Source organism: Clavelina lepadiformis, chromosome 5, assembly GCF_947623445.1.
Source record: "Clavelina lepadiformis chromosome 5, kaClaLepa1.1, whole genome shotgun sequence".
Classification (NCBI taxonomy): Eukaryota; Metazoa; Chordata; class Ascidiacea; order Aplousobranchia; family Clavelinidae; genus Clavelina; species Clavelina lepadiformis.
The window spans coordinates 2,632,852-2,653,646 of NC_135244.1; the positions used below are offsets into that span (position 1 = coordinate 2,632,852).

At 36.7% G+C, this 20,795-nt stretch overlaps 3 protein-coding genes across 4 annotated transcripts; 2 read left to right on the forward strand and 1 right to left on the reverse strand.

The window, feature by feature from the left end:
- Positions 1-2,829: 2,829 nt before the first annotated feature.
- LOC143459963 (beta-1,3-galactosyl-O-glycosyl-glycoprotein beta-1,6-N-acetylglucosaminyltransferase-like) lies at positions 2,830-4,876 on the forward strand. The gene is made up of 4 exons (XM_076957290.1): positions 2,830-3,564; positions 3,646-3,770; positions 3,948-4,273; positions 4,557-4,876. The coding sequence occupies exons 1-4, from the start codon at positions 3,226-3,228 to the stop codon at positions 4,733-4,735; spliced, it is 969 nt and encodes a 322-aa protein (XP_076813405.1). The 5' UTR covers positions 2,830-3,225; the 3' UTR covers positions 4,736-4,876.
- Positions 4,877-7,941: 3,065 nt separating this feature from the next.
- Positions 7,942-11,387, forward strand: LOC143458803 (N-acetyllactosaminide beta-1,6-N-acetylglucosaminyl-transferase-like). The gene is made up of 4 exons (XM_076955674.1): positions 7,942-8,678; positions 8,770-8,894; positions 10,599-10,924; positions 11,215-11,387. The coding sequence occupies exons 1-4, from the start codon at positions 8,019-8,021 to the stop codon at positions 11,385-11,387; spliced, it is 1,284 nt and encodes a 427-aa protein (XP_076811789.1). The 5' UTR covers positions 7,942-8,018.
- A 1,890-nt stretch (positions 11,388-13,277) lies between these two features.
- LOC143459867 (N-acetyllactosaminide beta-1,6-N-acetylglucosaminyl-transferase-like) lies at positions 13,278-16,348 on the reverse strand. 2 transcript variants are annotated; one of them, XM_076957172.1, is made up of 4 exons: positions 15,562-16,348; positions 15,364-15,488; positions 14,854-15,179; positions 13,278-13,667 (listed from the first exon to the last, which is right to left on the reverse strand). In XM_076957172.1, exons 1-4 carry the CDS (start codon positions 16,222-16,224, stop codon positions 13,498-13,500), a joined length of 1,284 nt encoding a protein of 427 aa, XP_076813287.1. In that variant the 5' UTR covers positions 16,225-16,348; the 3' UTR covers positions 13,278-13,497. The 2 variants fall into 2 exon arrangements, with proteins under 2 accessions (XP_076813287.1, XP_076813288.1); XM_076957173.1 differs by lacking the exon at positions 13,278-13,667 and adding an exon at positions 14,066-14,731.
- Positions 16,349-20,795: the final 4,447 nt, after the last annotated feature.

A 20,795-nucleotide genomic window follows, 5' to 3' on the forward strand; every position in this document is an offset into this window, starting at 1 on the left:
TTTTAAAAGTCGGTCTTTGTTGCATTAAATGCGATTAAGGTAAGCTCATATTTTATTCTGTTAACTACAGCACAGTGCCATGTTTCGGTAAGCGCATATCCTCCATAAAGTATACACTAATTAGAAATGGACTTATCACACATACACAGTCAATTTATACAGGTTAGATAAAGATTTGTAAAGAAGTATTTGAAGTAAATAAGATTTCTAGAATCCACATGCTTGACGTTTTTAACCATTTATCGAAATAGTTTTCTGCATGTCTATGAATTACCATGACTTATAAATACGATCCAGTCTAAACTAATCTATAAACGCACCGTTTCAAGCAGACATCGTTTCTTGTTCTGGTTGGCTCTGAAGAAATTTTTTCCCTAAGAACAAGCCATGCTTCAGAGATATCCATTCTACTTCACTATGAATGGCTTGATATGTTCTCGATTTATTTTTCTTTCCAATCCTGTTGGACTTAACTGATGAATCGCAGCTGGGAAAATCAATCAACTGCGAGTAGCAAATGTTCCGCAGAGCCATCGAAATCTTATAGTTTATTAATTTTTTTGAAATTTCTTAGTTTTAAGTAGTAATTTCAACTGCAATCTAAAAAATTAACAAACACTAGTTCAACTACATTATGTCCTTGCAAAATTTTCCAGACCATTGCCTAAGTTTTAGATAAAGTTTATTAAATGTTACATTATTTTTCAATTAAATTTCTCCCCCTTATGTGTTTACGTTACTCACAGTAGACTACTTTTTGTGTTGCGTTGCGTTGATTGCCTCAGTTTCTGGTGATTCTTACCTTTAGTTTCGTAAAAAACGTTTTCACTGCACCTAAATAGTTATTTTCATTTGTAATCACTTTATTTGTGTCGTATTGTTTTACATATTACAGTCATTAACATCATGTTCTGGTCATAAAGATATTTCCTTGCGCAAACATATAAATTACAGCTAGTTACATTACTACTACTAAATTATATTACTGCGCAAACATATAAATTACTATTGCTGTTTACTGGTATGTTTGTCTAATGTCTACCTGAATAAGCTTTGCAAGGTTTATCACGGCCGGTGAAAGTGTGAAAGTTATAAAACAATCGTAAAGTTTATCATATACAAATTAATCGTAACTGATCTGTTTTACCTGTGACAAGCGGAAACAGGGACCGACATTTCCAGAAGTAAATAGAAATTATATACACTGAAAATATACGAGACGACTCAAGTTCACATTTGCTTTAACAAACTGTGTAAACTAAATCGATTCTGAAAGTTTTGGATTTGAATCTTTTTTAAACGACGTGTAAGTTGCACCACACACTAATGTCAGAATCAACATTCTCTGTTTTAACAGCAGTTACATAACGGTAGTTATATATATATAATCAGTCAGTTTAACGGTAGTTATATATATAGTCACACTTTTTGACCTGTAACATCAATTACAAGGTTGTCAAATTTAACAGCTAAATGAATCGTTTGAATTTCAATTTCGCATTATTGCGATTTTCCAGGAATGCTTGAGATACAAATAAAAAAGAGAAAAATTAGTTCATCGCTCAGAGAACTATTAGAAGAACATACATATGGGATAGATATTAATGTTTAACTACTGTTTCTAATCAACACTGTACCAATGATGCGTACATCACAGGACGCTTTGCGATGTTGCTGACACGATATCATTGCTTCGTAAAACAAATATGGACGACAACCGACGAAACTCTGGTTTCACCTCCGTCCAAAATGCTACAGACCACGTGGATGAGATTATAAACCTATGATCAAACGTTGCGAGATACAAGGAATGTGTCATTCAGACTGGACAGATGCTTGATGAATAAAATAGGGTTCGTCCTATTTGTAACGGTTACAGTGATAATTTACCAATACGATAAAATACTTTGCAATAAGATAATGTTTTACCGTGAGAGTTTTCCAGATGTGCTGGAATTTTTTTTAAAATGTGGTTAGAACTATCTACAGCCTTAAGCGTCGAACTATGTGTTAGGAAAATGATTAGGAAGAAGTTATATACAAGGTGGGGCTGTGCACTGGACAAGTCCCGCTTATGGAGTTCCAATTTGTTTGGTAGCTTATATCAACCGAGACCAGCTTGCGACAAAGTGATTTTGATTTTTGTATTTTGACCTAAAAAACAGACCACTGCTTATATTTGTTTGATAAGGAAAACGCAATTGTGTTTCTATGCAAGCAACATCTTCAAACGTAACAGGTACACTTGGTATAACGTTTAACAAGTGGTTAGCCAATAGCTGTGAATAAATTAATTTTAAGTGTTCTCTACAACATTACCAATTAAGTTATAAAGATGCTAAAAACTATGAAATTCTTCTATACTTAAAGTGTCACGTTTTAAGCAACTTGATATCTCATGCTCTGCAACCACACAAAGTGTTTTATGATAAGACAACACGGGACAAATTTTTGAATTGAATTTGTAGAGAAACTGAAATGCATGGACATCATTTTTGGGTGATTAATAGGTGGCAACAAGTAAAATATCAGAATTTAAAGTCTACTAGCAATGACAGGGAAACGTTAAAAAAGCCTGTATTTTAGTAGGCTACAACCTGATACGTTTGCTTTTAAGTTTTTCATAGCTTGGTTTAAGTTAAATTTTAAAGCTATCGAAGTTGCGGTTTTAAGGATATTATTCGAGTAAAGCAAACTTGAGTGAACAATTAAGCAAAGATATATCTTTGAAAAATCACACCAGTAGAAATTTACAATAAATCTGAATAAATATATTTTGAATGAATCCCGATATTCAGGTTAACGTATGTTTTTATTTTGACAGCAGTTAGATGTAAAATATATTCCTGCTGTATACTACGGTCGTTATCAGAAAATGGTTGTCATCAATTAGTTGTATCTTTTGAAGGCAGCTTTGTCATCATGAAAAAGTTCATGCTGACCGTGTTACTTGGGTTATCATTCTGGGTGTGGTTTGTGTGCTTTTTCTTTGGCAGTAAGTATTACTTGGAAACATTTTATCAAGCAAAAACCAATATAGCAGAAGGTGCTTATTCCACGATATCACATGGTTTTAAAGACAAGGTGGTTTGTTTGTCTATTTAGAAAAATTCGCACAATCTAAACGTGACGTTTCCAAAAATATATGACATTACCTCTGATGATGACGTCAAGACTTTGACTTCGAAAGGATGTAATCACGTGATTGATAAGTATGACTTTGAAATGGATTTCAAGCACATAACCAAAGAAGAACGAGACTTCCCAATCGCTTACTCCATACTCGCCCATCAAAATGCTCATCAACTTATGCTGCTCCTGAGCGCTATTTATGCTCCTCATAATGTCTATTGCATCCACATCGATCTCAAGTCAACATCCATGTTCGAAGCAGTCAAGGAAACTGCTTCGTGTTTTTCAAACGTTTTCCTCGCAACCAAACGAGAGGACGTCGTTTATGCCGGTTTCAGCCGGTTACAAGCGGATATAAATTGCATGGAAGATTTGGTCAATGTTCCTGTTGGCCTCAACAATTGGACATATTTGATTAATTTATGCGGACAGGTATTACTTATTTGTCGTCATTTCTAAAGTATCTTACAACTGAAATTAACTTTTCGTGACATTTTCTTCGTTTTCAAACAGGATTATCCTCTCCAAACCAACCTGGAAATTGTGAAAAAACTGAAGACGTACAATGGTCGTAACGTGATCGCTGGAACTGACAAACTTCAACCGGGAATAGTGCAAAGAACAAAATGGGTTCATAGGTATAAGCTTCAGTGCCTTCAACACTCGCCAAGTCATTTTATAACAAAGTTCATTGCGAGCTGCAGTCGTGAAAAATTATTTAATTACCTTGAAGCCATAATTACAGATCTATAGAAATGTAAAGTCAAGGTACTCTAAACTCTAAAGCTTTTCAATAAGAATCCTTATTTGCAAAGGATGGAAAACTACACCACGGAAGACGGAAAACAGGAAAGACGAATGATTCAGACCAAAGAGTTAAAATCTCCTCCTCCTTTCAACATGACCATACTGAAGAATTTAGCTTACAACGTCTACACTCGTCGATTCCTTCGCTGGGTGATTTTTGAAAGCGAAAAAGCGAAAGCGCTCCTGGAATGGTCGCGAGACACGTTGACACCGGACGAGCATTACTGGCTGATGCTGGATGCTCTGGAAGAAGCTCCAGGAAGAAGAGGACAAATAAGTTTGTCGCATCCGGCGAGATACATAAAGTGGAAATCTCCTGAAAACTTTTGTTCAGGTTTGTCAAAAGTAATTTGCTAACTACGGTGAATAAACCTGGAATTGAAAAATGAAAAAGTTTTTAAGGATCTTCGACAAGAATTAATCTTGGGCTAAATAGGTTTTAAGCGATTTCATGTTGATTTATGACAATTACCAAAATCGATGACTAATTACACAAGCAGACTAATTACACAAAACATGATATCTGAGTTTTCCTACTTGAATTAAGATTCCTGCGAAAGGTCTTGTAATTATCCACCTTTCGGCGTGTCACGTTCACCTTATGATCTCATATACAGGTTACTGGCGACACTTTAGCTGCGTCTTTGGCGCTGGAGACGTGAACCAGCTTATCCAAAAGCAGGCGATATTTGCCAACAAATTTGATGTGGAACATGATCGGCTGCCACTTACTTGCTTACGACGTCACTTGAATGGGAAGAAGATAAATGAAAGACTCGAGATTCAAGGGCTATAACACTGTATTATTATTTAATCTGCTTGCGTAAAACATTGCATTATTACGAGACAATATTACAGCAACGTAAAACAAGAGAAATGTAGATCGTTTTATAAATTTGTAAAATTCACAAATTGCCTATTGTGAAGCTTTCTGTATTTGTGCCCTTTCATAGCAAAGTCCAAAGGTCTAAACTCTAAATACTCTAAAAGCCTAAAAGATACCATTTCTACAAAGTGACAACTGGGCGACACCTAGCGGCAGAAAATGCAGCGTTGACATTTTTGTATGCATCAGCTGCGGTAGGTCAATAACTTTTGTCGGTTTCTCCTTGGTTAAGTCACAGATATAGTGCTGTCGTGTGATGCGCGAAGACATTTCCTCCTACATTTATCATAACTTACAGACCAGTGAGAGTGCAACAACTTAAATAGAATATCCCAACTAGGTTAACAAAATGGAATTGAATGACGTCTGCAATGGGTATGAATTAATTCCAAAATTTTGCTGTCTGCATAATTATGATATTTCAAGTGAGTTCACGCGAGCAGCATAAGTTCTTCTAATTCCGCTTTGTGGGCGTTCATTTTTTGGATACACATGTTACAAATGAACTTATCGCAGATATGTAGTCAATTTATACAAGTTAGATAAACCTTTGTAAAGAAATATTTGGAATAAAGAAGTTTTCTGCAATCTTAGACCCTTGGCTTTTTTCATCAATTTAAAATAGTTTTCTGCATGTCTGTGAATTACAATGTCAATAACTAATGTATACGATCCAGTCTCACCTAATCTATAAACGCACCGTTTCAAGCAGACATCGTTTCTTGTGCTAGTTGGCTCTGAAGAAATTTTTTCCCTAAGAACAAGCCATGCTTCAGATATATCCATTCTACTTCACTATGAATGGCTTGACATGTTCTCGATTTATTTTTCTTTCCAATCCTGTTGGACTTAACTGATCAATCGCAGCTGGGAAGATCAACCAACTGCGAGTAGCAAATGTTCCGCAGAGCCATCGAAATCTTATAGTTTTTTTAATTTTTTAGTTTTAAGTAGTAATTGTAACTGCAATCTAAAAAATTAACAAACACTACTTCAACTACATTATGTTCTTGCAAAATTTTCCAGACCATTGCCTAACTTTTAGATAAAGTTTAATAAATGTTACATTATTTTTCACTTAAATTACATCACCTTATGTGTATACGTTACTCACAATAGGATACTTTTTGCGTTGGTTTGATTGCCTCGGTTTCTGGCGATTCTCACCTTTAGTTTCGGAAAGAACGTTTTCACTGCACTTAAATAGTTATTTTCATTTGTAATCACTTTATTTGTGTCGTATTGTTTTACATATTACAGACATTACCATCATGTTCTGATCATAAAGATATTTCCTTGCGCAGACATATAAATTACAGCTGAGGCCGCTATTGCTGTTTACTGGCATGTTTGTCTAATGTCTACCTGAATAAGCTTTGCAAGGTTTATCACGGCCGGTGAAAGTGTGAAAGTTACAAAACAATCGTAAAGTTTATCATATACAAATTAATCGTAACTGTTCTGTTTTACCTGTGACAAACGGAAGCAGGGACCGAAATTTCCAGAAGTAAATAGAAATCATATACACTGAAAATATACGAGACGACTCAAGTTCACATTTGCTTTAACAAACTGTGTAAACTAAATCGTTTCTGAAATTTTTGGATTTGAATCTTTTTTTAACGACGTGTAAGTTGCATCACACACTAATGTCAGAATTAACATTCTCTGTTTTAACAGCAGTTACACAGACACACTTTTTGACCTGTAACATTGATTATAACGTTGTCAAACTTAACAGTTAAATGAATCGTTTGAATTTCAATTTAGTATTATTGCGATTTTCCAGGAATGCTTGAGATACAAATAAAGAAGAGAAAAATTAGTTCATCGCTCAGAGAACTATTAGAAGAACATACGTATGGGATAGATATTAATGTTTAACTACTGTTTCTAATCAACACTGTACCAATGATACTTACGTCACAGGACGCTTTAAGATGTTACTGACACGATATCACCGCTTTGTAAAACAAATATGGACAACAACCGACAAAACTCTGGTTTCACCTCCGTCCAAAATGCTACAGACCACGTGGATGAGATTATAAACTCATGATCAAACGTTGCGAGATACAAGGAATGTGTCATTTGAATTGGACGAATGCTTGGTGAATAAAATAGGGTTCGTCCTATTTGTAACGGTAACAGTAATAATTTACTAGCATGATAAAATACTTTGCAATAAGATAATGTTTTACCGTGAGAGTGTTCCAGATGAGCTGGAATTGTTTTTAAAATGTGGTTAGAACTATCTACAGCCTTAAGCGTCGAACTATGTGTAAGGAAAATGATTAGGAAGAAGTTATATACAAGGTGGGGCTGTGCACTGGACAAGTCCCGCTTATGGAGTTCCATTTTGTTCGGTAGCTTATATCAACCGAGACCAGCTTGCGACAAAGTGTTTTTGATTTTTATATTTTTACCTAAAACACCAACCACTGCTTATATTTGGTTGATAAACAAAAACTCAATTGTGCTTCTATGCAAGCAACATCTTCAAACTTAACAGGTACTTGGTATAACGTATAGCAAGTGGTTAAACAATAGCTGTGAATGAATTAATTTTAAGCGTTCTCTACAACATTACCAGTTAAGTTATAAAGATGCTAAAAACTATGAAATTCCTCTATACTTAAAGTGTCACGTTTTAAACAACTTGATATCTCACGCTCTGCAACTATACAGCGTGTCTTATGATAAGGCAAAACGGGACAAATTTTTGAACTCAATTTATAGAGAAACTGAAATGCATGGACATCGATTTTGGGTGATTAATAGGTGGTAACAAGTAAAATATCAGAATTTAACGTCTACTAGCAATGACAGCGAAATGTTAAAAAAGCCCGTATTTTAGTAGGCTACAACCTAAAACGTTTGCTTTTAAGTTTTCCATAGCTTGCTTTAAGTTAAATTTTAAAGCTATCGACGTTGCGGTTTTAAGGATATTATTCGAGTAAAGCGAACTTGAGTGAACAATTAAGCTAATTTATAACTTTGAAAAATCACAGAAGTAGGAATTTACAAAAAATCTGAATAAATATATTCTGAATCAATCCCGATATTCAGGTTAACGTATGTTTTTATTTTGACAGCAATTAGATGTAAAATATATTCTTGCTGTATACTACGGTCGTTATCAAAAAATGCTTGTTATCAATTAGTTGCATCTTTCGAAAGCAGCTTTGTCATCATGAAAAAGTTCATGCTCACCGTGTTACTTGGGTTATCATTCTGGGTGTGTTTTGTGTGCTTTTTCTTCGGCAGAAAGTATTTCTTGGAAACATTTTATCAAGCGAAAACAAATAAAGCAGAAGGTGCTAATTTCACAGGATTACATCAGCACGAGTTAGATCCTGGGTTTAAAGACAAGGTGGTTTGTTTGTCTGTTTTGAAAAATTCGCACAATCTAAACGTGACGTTTCCAAAAATATATGACATTACCTCTGATGATGACGTCAAAAACTTGTCGTCAAAAGGATGTAATCACGTGATCGACAAGTATGACTTTGAAATGGATTTCAAGCACATAACGAAAGAAGAACGACACTTTCCAATCGCTTACTCCATACTCGCCCATCAAAATGCTCATCAACTTATGCTGCTCCTGAGCGCTATTTATGCTCCTCAAAATGTCTATTGCATCCACATCGATCTCAAGTCAACATCCATGTTCGAAGCAGTCAAGGAAACTGCTTCGTGTTTTTCAAACGTTTTCCTCGCAACCAAACGAGAGGACGTCGTTTACGCCGGTTTCAGCCGGTTACAAGCGGATATAAATTGCATGGAAGATTTGGTCAATATTCCTGTTGGCCTCAACAACTGGACATATTTGATTAATTTATGCGGACAGGTATTACTCGTTTGGTCATCAGTCTAATCCTGTGTAACAACTTTTGTTGCTGTATTAAAGTTTTCACTAAACTTCTTAACATACCAACCAGGATTATCCACTCCAAACCAACCTTGAAGCCGTGAAAATGCTGACGGAGTTCAACGGTCGTAACGTGATCGCTGGAACTGACCAACTTACTTGGGTGACTGTGCAAAGAACAAAATGGATTTACAGGTAAACTGCAAAATTTGTTCTGCATTAGGGACATTAACCAAGGGGCCTGTCTAACATCTACCTATGGATGTGATAAATTTCTTTTTTGGGCAAAAAGCTGACCGAGCGTGACGCCATGATTAATCGATGTAGAACTGAAATCACTCTAAATGCAGCCCCGGTGCCTGTTTACGAAACCCCATTTCCTGTTGGTAGTTTTTATCACAACCTTTATCCTTGGACAGGGAAAAGTCTTTGCCCGACTTAAACTCGGTGCTGATTCCTCATCACTCGAGCTCCGGTTCCCGAACTTGTTTCAGTTTCGATTGATAGAAGTTTTGATTGTCACATACATTGATTTCATTTCTGCTTTTATTTTAATTTTGATTTTCATTATGTGATGCCCAATTTTCAACAGAACAACTGAACAGAATATAACAATCTTCCTTCATGCGTTGCCCAATGATGTTACATCGGTTGCTCCAGAGTTGTAAGTCGGGCTTTTTGGGTCTATGTCGGGTTAGTGCCGGGTTCAGGTCTCGTTTGGGCTTAAGCTTAAAAAAAAAAAATTCGGGCCAGATTCGGGCCCGAATTTATACTCACACTCTGCCACATTTGCGCTGTAATTTCACTTTCTTTTCACAAATGTGCATGTGCGCAGAGTGCTAAAACCACTGGCAAGGAGCAAAGCACAACTTACAAAAGGATAACATCAAAAGATGATTTTAAATCATTCAATAAATTTAACTCTCCGGCTTAAATCGGGCTTCAAAAAATTCTTCGAACTCGGACTGAGCTCGGGTTTGTATTTTCAGGTTCGAGCCAAGTTTAGTTTAAAATTTTAAGGCTAGTTTACAACTCCAGGTAGCTCAACAGGGATTCGAGCCCTGGTCGCATTATTTGGTGCCAGACGCTCTAACCGTTCCGCCACTGAGCCAACAAATTTGATCAATTTTGGTCATTTGAATGGACCGTATCAGCTGCTGTAATCAGACATCTAAAAGCCTAAATATAACAATTAAAGTTGGAGTTGCAGTTTGTTTGAAGACGTGCTTATGTTAAGCAAATTCTTTAACCCGCTTATACGCTTTAACGGCTTCATATCCCGCTTTAACGGCTAGTCAACTATAGACAACATTTGCTCTTTTAAACTTTTAATAACAATCAATCTCTTAACTCGGGCATGTGTAGAATAAAAACAACGGTATTCTCATCATTGCAAGTATAAACAGCCTTTACTTTGATATTCAAAACGTTACTGGAATAAAGAGCGAATTCCCATCGCAGACGCGCAGTCAACCATTATTAGGAGCGATCAGACAAGAAATTGCGAGCAGCGTAACCTGCCTCGGGAAGTAGATGTATAGGGGAGGACATAAAACGTGTAAGGTTTGTGTATCTAAAACTTGCTAAAAAGCAATAAAAAGAATCACAGGTGGCTCAAAACATTGATACTCAAAGTCACATATCCTGAGTGAAAAACCTCTAAGTACATATCTAAAAACAGATCTAAAACAAATCAATAGTGCCGTGCTCAACTAATACTATTGTATGTCGTATTATAATAACCGATACTAATACTATAAACTATATAATAGTGCTAAACTAACACTAGACCTATCGGCGTTGGTATTATACAAGAAATTATAAAACGTGAAATTTCATGATACTTATACGCTATAGAGCTGCACTTGCAACGTTTTGCAATTACAATATATGTGACAGAGTGGAAAATTACACAAACGAAGACGGAAAACAAGAAAGAAAAATGTTTCAGACCAAAGAGTTAAAATCTCCTCCTCCTTTCAACATGACCATACTGAAGAATTTAGCTTACAACGTCTACACTCGTCGATTCCTTCGCTGGGTGATTTTTGAAAGCGAAAAGGCGAAAGCGCTCCTGGAATGGTCGCGAGACACGTTGACACCGGATGAGCATTACTGGCTGATGCTGGATGCTCTGGAAGAAGCTCCGGGAAGAAGTGGACGAATAAGTTGGTCGTCTCCAGCAAAATATGTAAAGTGGAAATCTCTTAAGAATGATTGCTCAGGTTTGTCAAAAGAATTCTTTTTAAATATTGCAATTAAGTTATAGAAAATTAAGATACATATAATTATAAAGTTTTGGAAAAGAACTATTGGTTTCGTGTTTATACGCTAATAGCTGATTTATGATAGTAACGAATATTATGATTGATAATATAGTTAGAAATTTTCGTGTCGCGTGTTAATCTATATATATTACAAATTTACTGCTTACACTCATCAGTTTTTTACATGTATTCTTATTTAAAAAAAACACTGGACTTATTGGATTTTTATTTGTAACATTCTTCAATAGGTTACTGGCGACACTCCAGCTGCGTTTATGGTGCAAGAGACGTAAACCAACTTATCCGTAGGAGGTCGCTATTTGCCAACAAGTTTGATGTGAAACATGACTCGCTTCCGATCACGTGTTTGCGGGAACATTTGGAAAAGAAGAAACGAAAAGAAAGACTCGAGATCCAATGATCATCGAAGTAACATCAGGATGAAATAACACACACTTTCATTCCCTTGCCACAAATGCAGAGGCCTCAAACGGCTTTTATGCAATTCTAAAACTTGCCCATATTTGGACATTTATTGCGCCTTAAAACGATTATTTTCGTCAGAACAAGGTGATATAAATATTATTGTTATCATTTTTTGCCACTTTCTAAAATTATAATAAAATCGGTTGTTCTGCTGCATATATTTTAACAAGGCTTCGATGTATCCAGTCGTAAATAATATCGTTGATTTGCATTGTGCAAGTTATTTACTATAATTCTGTTATTTCTATACGTTCTAAAGTCAGTGCTAAATACACACTGTATCATGTTTTGTTCCTTATTGCAATAAAGGAAAATTAAGATTCATATGTATTTTAAAAGTCGGTCTTTGTTGCATTAAATGCGATTAAGGTAAGCTCATATTTTATTCTGTTAACTACAGCACAGTGCCATGTTTCGGTAAGCGCATATCCTCCATAAAGTATACACTAATTAGAAATGGACTTATCACACATACACAGTCAATTTATACAGGTTAGATAAAGATTTGTAAAGAAGTATTTGAAGTAAATAAGATTTCTAGAATCCACATGCTTGACGTTTTTAACCATTTATCGAAATAGTTTTCTGCATGTCTATGAATTACCATGACTTATAAATACGATCCAGTCTAAACTAATCTATAAACGCACCGTTTCAAGCAGACATCGTTTCTTGTGCTAGTTGGCTCTGAAGAAATTTTTTCCCTAAGAACAAGCCATGCTTCAGATATATCCATTCTACTTCACTTTAATGGCTTGACATGTTCTCGATTTATTTTTCTTTCCAATTCTGTTGGACTTAACTGATGAATCGCAGCTGGGAAGATCAATCATCTAAGAGTAGCAAATGTTCCGCAGAGCCATCGAAATCTTATAGTTTATTAATTTTTTTGAAATTTCTTAGTTTTAAGTAGTAATTTCAACTGCAATCTAAAAAATTAACAAACACTACTTCAACTACATTATGTCCTTGCAAAATTTTCAAGACCATTGCCTAAGTTTTAGATAAAGTTTATTAAATGTTACATTATTTTTCAATTAAATTTCTCCCCCTTATGTGTTTACGTTACTCACAGTAGACTACTTTTTGTGTTGCGTTGCGTTGATTGCCTCAGTTTCTGGTGATTCTTACCTTTAGTTTCGTAAAAAACGTTTTCACTGCACTTAAATAGTTATTTTCATTTGTAATAACTTTATTTGTGTCGTATTGTTTTACATATTGTTTTATGGAAATATCTTTTTTCAGTCCAACTTTTCTTTGTGCTGTGTGAATTTCTTTCCACTCTTTCCATTTGTTTGAGCCTAAGGCTTTCCCTCATTCCACTTCTTATTTCCCCCCTGTACCATAGTGATTTCGTGCTTCGCGGAGTGGCGTGGTAATTGCAGAGCGCATGGTGAGATTTTGATTGAGATGAGTCATTTTACACTTGGCCGACTGGGAGACAGTTGTTGCTTTATTTGAGCGCTTTACTCTGATCTGAACTGAACGTTACTGCCTTTCAATACATTAAACGTCCGGAGTCTTTGAGTCCGGTAATTGCAGCCATAATTGAGCCAGCCCGGTTGGTGCAGCAATCGTTATCTTTGTAGGACCTGGCAATAGCTGACAAACCTACTTGTCACAAAAGAGAATCAACACCATAACATGAAGAATGTTTCAGCTGTTATCGGCTTGCGAGGGATCTTAATAGCTTGTGGATCCTTTCAAAAAAACGTCTGACACGCAACATGCCACCATATTGTAAGAAGGGGTAAAGTGAAAAAAAAAATAATAATGTGACGACGCTGCACGTATATTCCTGCGACTAAATACAATTTTTGTCCAAATTACTTTATTATATCGATTCAGTTCAGCGTAAAAACGCACAGTGCTCAAGTGTAGACCCACTGGCTTAGTTAAAGTATGCGACCTAATTTCGAATAAATAAATCCATTAAATTAAAAATGTTTGTTCCGTTTCAAAATACTAAACAATAAGTTCGTTCTACATTGCATAGCCTCCACTTTTGCGGAAAAAACAGTAATTCTGTATTCGTTATAAAAATACTACCGAATGAACATTTGGTTGTCGCGTTTCTCACGAAGCCATCTACTTAAGCACGTGACCGGAAACGAATCGTAGGAAACATCGAATTTGTTTGCAAACATTTTACCGCTATCAATCATCTTCGGAACGTCTCCGGCTCCGAAGACGCAGCTGTAGTGATTCCAATAACCTACACGGAAAAGTATAAAGTTACAATGTTTAAAAAAAATTTATCACTTTGATATCTTTTATAGGATTCAGCAGTATTTGCTGGAGTTTTTAAACATGCCACCATTAGTAAGAATATAGCTTACTATTATTTCAACCTTACGCAGTGATGGCAAAGGTAAGGTAACATTGCATGATAGCATAAGACTTATGTGTCAAACTCCCGGCCCGCTTTACAATAAAATTTGGCCCGCAAAGTGTTTTATACATTGAACTATTTCCGGCCCGCGAGATCATTGTAGAGTATAACTTACTTTTTTCAAGTAAGAAACAAGATTATAACAAATCGCACAAAAGAGTAGCACAGCAGTTCTTCCACCATACGGTACAATAAATAGATTTAATCTAACGCTTGTAATCTGGGCTGCTTTTTTCTTTATTGATTGTTTATTCTTTATCGCTTTTGGAAGGAGCTGAATGCAACATAATGACGTAACACAAGAATAATCAAAAATAGCCCAGTGAAAACTGCTCTTATTCAGCAGCCTCAGTTTAATTTTGGCAAGTCTAATAGCACGGCAGCTTTCAATATGGCCAAAAGAAAAGTAGATATAGAGAACAGGTATTTTCAGGACCGCTGGGAAGCGGAGTATATGTTCAATAGCATCTCAGGAAAACCGGTTTGTCTCATTTGTGGCGATAGTGTCGCAGTAATTAAGGAATATAACTTAAGACGACACTATGAAACCAAACATCAAGATAGCTTCAAAAACTTAAATGCAGAGCAGAAACTGCGGAAGGTAGAAGAGTTAAAACGGAATCTGACAATTATCGAGTGCGACGTATTTTTCCTGTTTTTCGTCGGTATTTGTGCGACTCGTATTCGAAGAAAAATAATACACCGAGCTTTAAACATCAAAAACTTGGTGTTATTTCGCAGCCTGTTCCAATTCATGTACTGGTGTCGCGAAACGTGCAATCAAGTCACGTCAAGTTACGAAACGTTCAATCAAGTTTCATCCTTACGGCCCGCGGCGTTAAACAAGTTTTGAGATTTGGCCCCTGGTGCGATTGAGTTTGACACCCCTGCATAAGTTAACATAAGTTAGCATAAGTTAACAAAAGTTAACATTGCAAGATTTGAGGGATATTTTGAGCGTCACCTTATTGATTGTTTCGAATATTTTTTATTTTAACATCAGCCAAACCTGAGCAGTTATCTTTCGATGATTTCCACTTTATGTATCTCGCTGGAGACGACCAACTTATTCGTCCACTTCTTCCCGGAGCTTCTTCCAGAGCATCCAGCATCAGCCAGTAATGCTCATCCGGTGTCAACGTGTCTCGCGACCATTCCAGGAGCGCCTTCGCTTTTTCGCTTTCAAAAATCACCCAGCGAAGGAATCGACGAGTGTAGACGTTGTAAGCTAAATTCTTCAGTATGGTCATGTTGAAAGGAGGAGGAGATTTTAACTCTTTGGTCTGAATCATTCGTCTTTCCTGTTTTCCGTCTTTGTTTGTGTAATTTTCCACTCTATTTTAAATTAGTTTTATTACTTTGCCGTCTGCTGATTTAGTTGGCGATACAATGAAATTGTAATTTCTTAATTTTGGTTTTATCCTATATACAGTACCAGTAACATGATGGTTGGTTTAAAGCGTTAAAGAAATCGAAGAACTACAAACCGAAAAAAGGCATCAAAATAACTGCCACTAACTTGTGAACCCATTTTGTTCTTTGCGCAATGGCCCAAATAAATTTGTCGGTTCCACCAATCCAGTTGCGATCGCCAAACATCTTTAGCTTTTTTACAATATCCAGGTTGGTTTGAAGAGGATAGTCCTGTTGAAAAACAAAGAAATATGATAAAAAATGGCCAACTTAGACAAATTAATAACGAAATTTAGGGCAATACCTGTCCGCATAAATTAATCAGATAAGTCCAATTGTTGAGGCCAACAGGAATATTGACCAAATCTTCCATGCAATTTATATCCGCTTGTAACCGGCTGAAACCGGCGTAAACGACGTCCTCTCGTTTGGTTGCGAGGAAAACGTTTGAAAAACACGAAGCAGTTTCCTTGACTGCTTCGAACATGGATGTTGACTTGAGATCGATGTGGATGCAATAGACATTATGAGGAGCATAAATAGCGCTCAGGAGCAGCATAAGTTGATGAGCATTTTGATGGGCGAGTATGGAGTAAGCGATTGGAAAGTGTCGTTCTTCTTTGGTTATGTGCTTGAAATCCATTTCAAAGTCATACTTGTCAATCACGTGATTACATCTTTTCGAATCCAAAGTCTTGACGTCAATATCGGAAGTGACGTCAGGTACTTCTTCAAAAGTCTTATTGTTCTGATAAGTGTTGTTGAGCAGAGAGAAACAACGCCAGTTGTTTTTTTGAGCACTTAAATCTCTTGCAGATTCAGCGTTGGTATAGTTGTGAACTGTCTTCATTGAAAATGTATCTAGATGACCAAGTCTGTAAACAATATCCTTCAAATAGTAGCTTACACAAAGCATGAAGACAATCACCACGACCAACAGTTGTCTATAATGTACAAGCTTGGTCATTTTCTTTTCTTGTTCCTTCGACCATTGTTCAGCAAGATGACAGAATGACTCTCAGCAACGATCAAAGTTTAATCTATAGTCTCTATATCAATGATATTGCCTTAGCTAGAATCAAATAAGATTTGCAGTATCGTTACGTTACGTTTTGCACTACGAGTTACTCAAAGTTGGGTAATCGCTTCAATGCTGTTTTGATACGGTTAACTTCCTTTCAAGTTTTCGCCTTTCCTTTTAGGGATGGGCCGATATAAACTCAAGCCCGAATAGATTTGTGGAAAGTCGCCTTTATGGAAGATTCGGGCGAACAAGAATACCAACAATGGCGAACCCGAATACAATATTACTTATAAATTAACTGACTTTTGTTAAAAATGATGATCTAGTTTCTCGACAAAGCTAAACTGGAGTCAGCACTCAGCAGTACTTACAATGAACGTCGTTTTCCTGACGTTTTTGCTTTTTCAATCATTTTTTAAACACCATTTTTAGAAAGAAAGCGATTTGTTTATCGATTACGTCATTTTACAAGCAAGACTTGACAACTTTTGGATGAAATTTTATTGTTTGGTTCTAATACGAATAGATTCGGGATTCGTTCGTGTCGACCTACATGAGATTCGGATTCGTGCGAACCCGAATAGTCTTCCTCGCGGCACATCCTTAGTAGTTGGTGACTGTTTTCTACGCGCGACATGTTCTTTGATATAACTGCCGCGGTCATATTTAGCTTGAAGGAATATTTCTTTCATCAGACAGAAAGTTCTTTGGTTGATAGTTTTGTACTACGTAGGCTATCCCGTATGCAGGTCTACAGGCAACGGGCTTCAGTTTTCAGCGATACAGCTGTGATTTTGATCAACGTCGTCCGCTTAACTTTGTACACGATGTACGGTGAACAAACTTGCAAAAATTAAAATGCTGATTTCAAAGCAGTCCTAGGCTAAGGTAACAAGCCTTATGTTTTATCTCACCATATAACAAAAGGTTTGTTGCGAAGAAACTTAACTGTCCTAATCAATATTGAGCGAAAGTCTAACGCTTATGCTATTATCTAACTAACAAATCCAGTTGGTACGGTATATTGCTACTGAGAAGTACACGGAAATATTCCGCTTCTGGCTAAAACGCTAACTTGAGAGGAATTTAGGAGTTATTGTCATAAACAAATGACCGTTGAACCAACTTCTTTTCCTTTAAGTCACGCTTTTCCACAATTGCGTAACTTAAGGACACACTGAGTGTTGTTTTTTATAAAAGGGCCGATGTTTTTTTAGAATGTTTTTCTGTTGAAGACTTGCTGATTTACTCATTGTATATAAACATTGGGTATGACAATAAGTTACGCTCGACGCATCATGACTGTCGTGTTGATTGATAGGTTCGTCCTGCATGTCCTTTGATATGCAAACACCGGAAAATGAAGGGTGCTTAAAAGCCTATGTAGAAGTTATAGATTCAAAGTAGTTTAAGCAGAGACGAAATAAAACTTTTAATAGCTCCTGATAACACAACTAACGCACATTATTATGAGCCTTTCTGCATTGATTGTCTCTTTTCATTATTTGCAACTACTTGGTATCTGTACATGTAAGAACAGCAGTAAATGCTGATGAAATGAGATCAAATAGTAAATACAGGTGAGGAACATAGCTTAGCCCGTCGAGTCAAATAGTTTCAGAATTGAAACTATTTTAACAGTACTGTAGGCAAATACAGTAGGCCTAAGGCTAAGCACACAAACAGGACGCAAATTTAATTTAAACAGCGGCTTCTTGATGGAAGCGATATAGTTATGGTCTCCACTGAAGCAACAAGCCATTCAAGTTGAGCGCATATAACATGACCAAACAGATGTACAGTCCCTCGTTAATCCAAATCCGGAACAACCGGAATCCCCGCTATCCGATACAAAACTGCAGGAAACCGATTTCTTCCGATGCCTTTTAAACCTTTAATCCGGAAACCCCGCTGTCTGCCTTCGACTCCGAAGTTTCGGAACAGATATGCTACATCAATAGAAAACAATCCGATAAACTGAATTGACGAGACGTTGGATGTCCAGCTAGTTTACTAAAAACATGCAAGTAAAATATATTTTCCTTTCTGGGCGATCGTTAAAATTCTTTTTTTTTGCAAACGGTTTTTGTGACACTGACTAGCTTTTCCCGTTTAAAACGCATTAAAGTGCACCAAGCCTATCACATACAAAACTCTGACAATGACCATGGTGACGTGTTCGCGCTCAACAATATTTCGCCCTATTATTGTTTTGATTCCGACTGTCCGGATACCTCACTAAAACGACCTTTGTGACGAAACAAAGTGGTCCGGATTAAAAAGGTCTTACACATTTTCATGATTACTGTATAAAATCCTCTAACTTTAGGTGTCTTGCTGCCTTCTGTAATTTTTATTAACCGATTGCATCATTGGCAATTTCATGTCCATCGTTAGATCACGCATATATTGTGCTAGTGATCCATGCTGCGTCTTTACAATTTCTGTGTTAGTTGCTACACGAATGTGCAAACCATGTTAAGAAAATTTGATCGAATCTTATCTCTCTTCCAAATAAAACAAACCAATGTTAACTCTGGCCTGAAACTAGCGTAGTAGGCTACAACTGTATTAAGACAATGGACCTAGACTCCTAGAGCCAAATAAGGAAAACATGATGTAAGTTAACACCAATTAAAGCATGTAACGGTTACATTGCTACATTGTCAGTTATTAGGTTACATTGTAACCTAATAGCTGACAAAAGTTGTCACATTGACAACTTTTAGGAGTGGTCCGATACTTGTGCAAACGAAGTATCAAGAATCTGTTACGCCGCATTCTCATCTCGGAACAATCACTTTCGCCACACTATAGCGCAGTCCGCCAATAACAAAGACCTATATATCAAGCGAAGAACTGTTTTGTATATCAGTAGACGTATCTGGTTGTGAAAATACGCTCACGGCAAAAGCTCGAGACTCATTAAATCGACAGCCAATCCAGACCATCAACAAGCCACGCGAATACGCTTGTAACGCCAGGGTTTGTCAAGCAACGTCTCTGTAAATCCTTTCCGTTAGATGGCACAAGTGGTCGATTTATCTACGATGCGACATAAGATCGGGTTCCAAGAAAAAAAAGATTTACAAATAGGGGGTTCGTGGTCCAAAAAGTTTGGGAAACCCTGCTTTTTTGCAATGTGTAACATTCTGCTTCGCCAAAGCGACCACTTCGGTATCCAGACCGCGACCGCAATAAAGTTGGCATGAAGCAACCAATGGAACCCCGCCAACACGACCAGTAACCAATTACTAAGGTACCTGTACCGAATAAGGCCCACCTAACACTTTTTTGAAAATAACTCAAGAACCATAAATGAGAATAGACTGAAAAATCGTATTCTATTACACCAATTTTGTGAGTATTTTGATTCAAAACATAGTAATAGACAACATATAACATTATTAGAAATTTCACATTTTAAGTGGTACAAACATTTAAAAAGATTCCACTAGGCGCATCAAAGTAACTGCAACAATTTGCCAACTGATGACTGGAACCACTCTTGAAGTCTGGACATCAGTTAGCCAGGCATCTTGTATGGGCCTTATTAGGCGCATGTGGCATCCACGAAAAAAACGTCACATTTTTATCATCGGAAAAATTTTAGCAAAAAAAAGTGCATTATCCTTTTCAATACTAAGTTGGTTGTTACATGAAAACTTCAGCCGGCTGATAACAGTTCATTTAACCGGCCAAATTCTCACTTACTTTTTTTCTAAATTAACAAAACCACCTTAACTGCAAATATCAAATTTTTTTGTGCTCTAGCGAATCGGTTGATCACGTGACAAGAATGAAATCTGGTAAACCATAATGAATTTATATTAGTTTTTATGTAGGGACAAAATCTTTTATTTATTTGCACGGGTTTGCGAAATATGAGCAATGGGCCTTATTAGGGACCCGGCCTTATTCGGTACAGGTACCTTACAGAAAACTTTTTAACTCGCGATTGTTAGACAATAACTATATAATTGAAATTGTAAGCATCTAGGACTGTATTTTAGCGATGGCTGCCACTATTTTACTGTAAAAATCGTACCTCCGAAGATATTATTGCTAACCTAACTTAAATTTTGTAACTCAGTAACCTAAACTTAATCTAAATCTACCTAATCTGTATCTAACTCTAATAAAACCATAAATAACTAAAACCATTTTTTGCATACCTATTCTCCCAACCTAACCGCCTATATTTAATAACAGGCTGCGTGACTTACATGCGGTGAAATAGTCACTTCGTTTATTGATTGCTTGCGTGTGTGTGCACAGGTTAATGCCGGGCTTGACAACCGGGGCCACAACCCAGGCGGGGTCCACGCAGTGGCGTAGCCAGAAAAAAAATTTGGGGCGGGCCAAATATTTCATGAGTTCAAGGGAACTACAAAGTGTTTGTTTTAAGAAACCGCCACCTGATGTGGAAGCCTATAGACACAAAAATTTGAGGGGGCATGGCCCCTTTCGCCCCCCTGGCTACGCCTATGGGTTCACAATTAGATGCCTCAGTA